Source organism: Capsicum annuum, unplaced genomic scaffold (genome assembly GCF_002878395.1).
Source record: "Capsicum annuum cultivar UCD-10X-F1 unplaced genomic scaffold, UCD10Xv1.1 ctg50666, whole genome shotgun sequence".
Taxonomy (NCBI): domain Eukaryota; kingdom Viridiplantae; phylum Streptophyta; class Magnoliopsida; order Solanales; family Solanaceae; genus Capsicum; species Capsicum annuum.
The window spans coordinates 1-3,581 of record NW_025858552.1 but is presented as its reverse complement, the minus strand read 5'-3'; the positions used below and the strand labels follow the sequence as shown (position 1 = coordinate 3,581).

At 36.9% G+C, this 3,581-nt stretch overlaps 1 protein-coding gene across 1 annotated transcript; it reads left to right on the top strand.

Moving 5' to 3' along the window:
- Nucleotides 1-23: 23 nt before the first annotated feature.
- On the top strand, nucleotides 24-3,407 carry LOC124885394 (the record flags this gene model as incomplete). Its single annotated transcript, XM_047403993.1, is given in 6 exon segments — nucleotides 24-475; nucleotides 1,359-1,486; nucleotides 1,691-1,883; nucleotides 2,024-2,070; nucleotides 2,465-2,534; nucleotides 2,662-3,407. Coding segments are annotated over 6 exon segments (1,218 nt in total), but the record flags the coding sequence as incomplete, so codon positions are not given.
- Between the last annotated feature and the right edge of the window lie 174 nt (nucleotides 3,408-3,581).

Here is a 3,581-nt window from a genome sequence, read left to right as displayed (position 1 = left end):
GGTGATACTTTAGGTAAGAAACTCACATGCTTGATAGTTCACACATCAATTGTTGATATTTTAGGTAGGAAAAGTAAACAATTGATAGTTGAGGTGTGTTTTGATAAGATAGTTGGTTATAGTTCAGGTATGATAGTTCACGTATGAAACTCAAAAAGAAAAAAATGGAATACTTTAGGTGTGTTTTGACCTTTCACTATGTTCATGTTGCTGAAGTTTTAGTTAGTCTTTCATATGAACTTTGGTTATCAAATTACAGATTTTTATAAAGAGGCCTATATATACGGAGAACTCTGCTGTGATGTTTAGTTAAATTTGTGTTCCATAATTTATGGATTAGATGATTCCTTTTAGTAGTTGGTTATGCAGTTTCTTAATGGTCATTTGAAGCTTTGGAGCTTCTAATTCAGTAACATTTGGATTGGTTACATCAATAATTTTATGATCTTTGGCTCTGTACTTGTTGGAATACAAGGTAAAATATATATGCCGAAAGGATGTTATTCAATTCGTATTTCCTTCAAGTATTTTCAAATTGATGAAATACAAAATGGTACTCGTAGTGTTGTTATTAAGAATTACCTCCTCATCTACATAGCATTGGTTCTTTGTGCATCCTACAAATACACATAACTCTCTTGCGGTGAGGTCCTTCCCCTAACTCTGTGTGACCGTATGATGCTTCGTGCACCAGCCCTTTTCCTTGAACGTATGATGCTTTGTGTACCAGACTGCCCTTTTCTTTGAATGTATGATGCTTCGTGCACGAGACTGCCCTTTTCTTTGAATGTAGGTACAACCATCACCTATAGTTATCAGGGTGATTACTTATGCTTATCATATAATTTGACATTCAAAGCTACACTGTTTATCCATGTATGAACAGTGTTATTCAATTGGTATTTCCGTTAAGTTTTTCCATGAAATACAATGGTAGTTGTTACTGAGAATTATTTCTTCATATATACTACAAACACTACATATCACTATCTTGGGCGGGCCCCTTCCTTAGACCCTGCTTGAACGTTGAACTGCTTTGTGCACCGGGATGCCCTTTTTATTAGAATATAGATACCACCTGTAGTTGTCAAGGCGAGTAAACCTATGCTTAATCACCTAATTTGACATTCAAAGTTACTTATAAAACAAAAAGCGACAAAGTGTTTTTCTTGAAAGAAATCAGTGCTTATTTACTTGTCCAGTACCATGTGCAGTTCTTTATCATACGTACGCCCCTTTTAATTCATTCCCTAATGTGTTAGAAAAAAAAACCGGAGCTAAAAGTCTCCTTTAACTGAGCTTAGCTGCAGTAATTGACCATGCTGAGGCTGACATTTTTCTTGTTCTGTTTCTGGCAGTTATTCTCAAGAATCTGTTAGGGAAATTTGGACAGACGAGCAAAATGCAAAATGCTATTGATCCGTTCGAGTACAACTGGAACACATCGAAAGAGAGTGCAATGAGTTTTCAACAGGAGCCTGAACAGGTAGCTAGGACGACTAGTTTACATTTCACTTGGTCCAATTAATCCTAAAACATTTGTACTGTTTTTACTTCATATACTTTTGAGTCTAAATACTTGAAGGATTTGGTAAGCTTGACATTCTTTAGCTGTTCAAGAATATTGTGTGATTTTGATCAATAATCTTCTTTTAAATTATTTCGCTTAAAACTGTTATGATTGTTTTAGGTAGTAGGCGCTGCATCCGTTTATTTTGCATTGGAGGAGGAAGCAATAGGAGTGGAACAACTATTAGCAGAACCTGAGTATGATGATATACTTAATACGCTTCTAGATTTTAACACATGTGCATTCAGTGTTCCCGAGAGCTACTTTAAGGAGTTTTCAGCTTCGGATACTGTCTTAACAAAAAGTGATTGTGGTAATAGTCTTAACAACTTGAGATATGTGAATAAGATGAGTGTTAAATTCCTACTTAGAATGGTTCATTGATTGCTGATTTCTGTTCATGTTTCTTAGTTCCATAACTAACGATATTTTGATCTTTGACCTTTCACTTAGGTGCACTTCAAAGAAGTCATAATGAAGGGGATAAAACAAAGGAGAAGGTACATACCGTTTTGAGCGTTTATGTGTTTTAACTTGTTCACAGTATTTTTGATTACTTTGAAGTCAATGAGTTTAATCTTCCTCGTGAATGAGAACTTCAGCAAATAGTGTCGTATGTTACTGCTTACCAGATTGGTGGGGTCTAGGTTTTGGGGTGCCATAAGCAGTATTGTTATGATGTCTTTCGAAGGAATTTATAAATGAGGGTATTACAATTGGAGTTCGCTGTTCTCTACTGAATTTAAGTTTTCCTAATGCCCTCTTGCGTCTCATGGTAACATGTTTTTCTCAGTTTCAGCCTGTACCGTAATTCAGTCCAATTTGTTTTTCTTTTCGTTGGTGTCCCATAGCCTTCCATTATTATCGATCATTTGTAAATACCTGATTTTGCAGTTTCTTGATGGATTGTCAAACGGAGATGATGAAAATCATTGCTTCATTTCATGTGAAGATTATCTTTTGGGTAAGCAGGCGTTATTTCTCCCTTATCATGTCAGTCGATGCTTTCCTTTTCTTCCTTTCTTTCTGTCATAACTAAATATATTTCAACTGGTTAGTTAATTTCGGTCATGTTTTTATCGATTTATTAGATATTGAACTTGAGGAAGACACTCCCACCCTCCATGATGTCACAAGAGATATATCCTGTATAGAGAGTGTGAATTTGGAGAACCAGCTAGCTGATTCAGATGGAAGAGACTGTGGCGTTCATGTGTTAACGTTATCTGGTGCAAGTACCTCATCTGATCACGATGCTACGATATTAGACAATTTTGATTGCATGTCAACTGATAAACTACTCAAGGTGTTCAGGGAGATGTTGGGACATCAAACTCCAGTTTCGGATAACCAATGGCTGAAACCCCACATGATAGCTGGCTTGGAAAACCAGGAGATATCAGACAAGAATTTCAGTTTTCCAAAACGCTCTCTTGATTCGAGTGAAAACCAAGGGGTAAAAGTCCCGCCAGCAAGTTGCCAAAATCTCCTTACAATATCTACTGCCTTTGCTAGTATATTTACTTTCAGAAGAAAGCCAAGAGTTCAACACATGAAAAGGAGAGGGCGTATCCAATGGAATTCCTTCAAATCCTTATCTTCTGTAGCAGGTGAAATACATCTCGATTGCCCGGATAAGTGGGATAGCAAGGAGTCGGCTGAAGAAAATGTAAAATGTGATGGAATGAAATCAGGAATATCTGAACAGTATTTGAAATGTAAACCTTCGCGAAGAGGATTCGGTCGGCGATATTACCGCAGAGGAGCCACAGTTACATCACAAGGTCTTGGTAAAAGAAATATTCTGCCCACTGAGGATCAGCTTATCAGGAGGGAGGTTAGTGAAGTACAAATAGAAAGGAGTTTCGGACATCGTACTGACCTTTCATATTTTTCTCCCAAGGAAGTTACCTCCTGCTGGGAATGTTCCTCAGAATTTTTTTCAGATGTTCATTTAATTTAGCAGTAGGTTTGTCCATGTCTCGTCTCATATGTTGAGTGTATTTGTAAC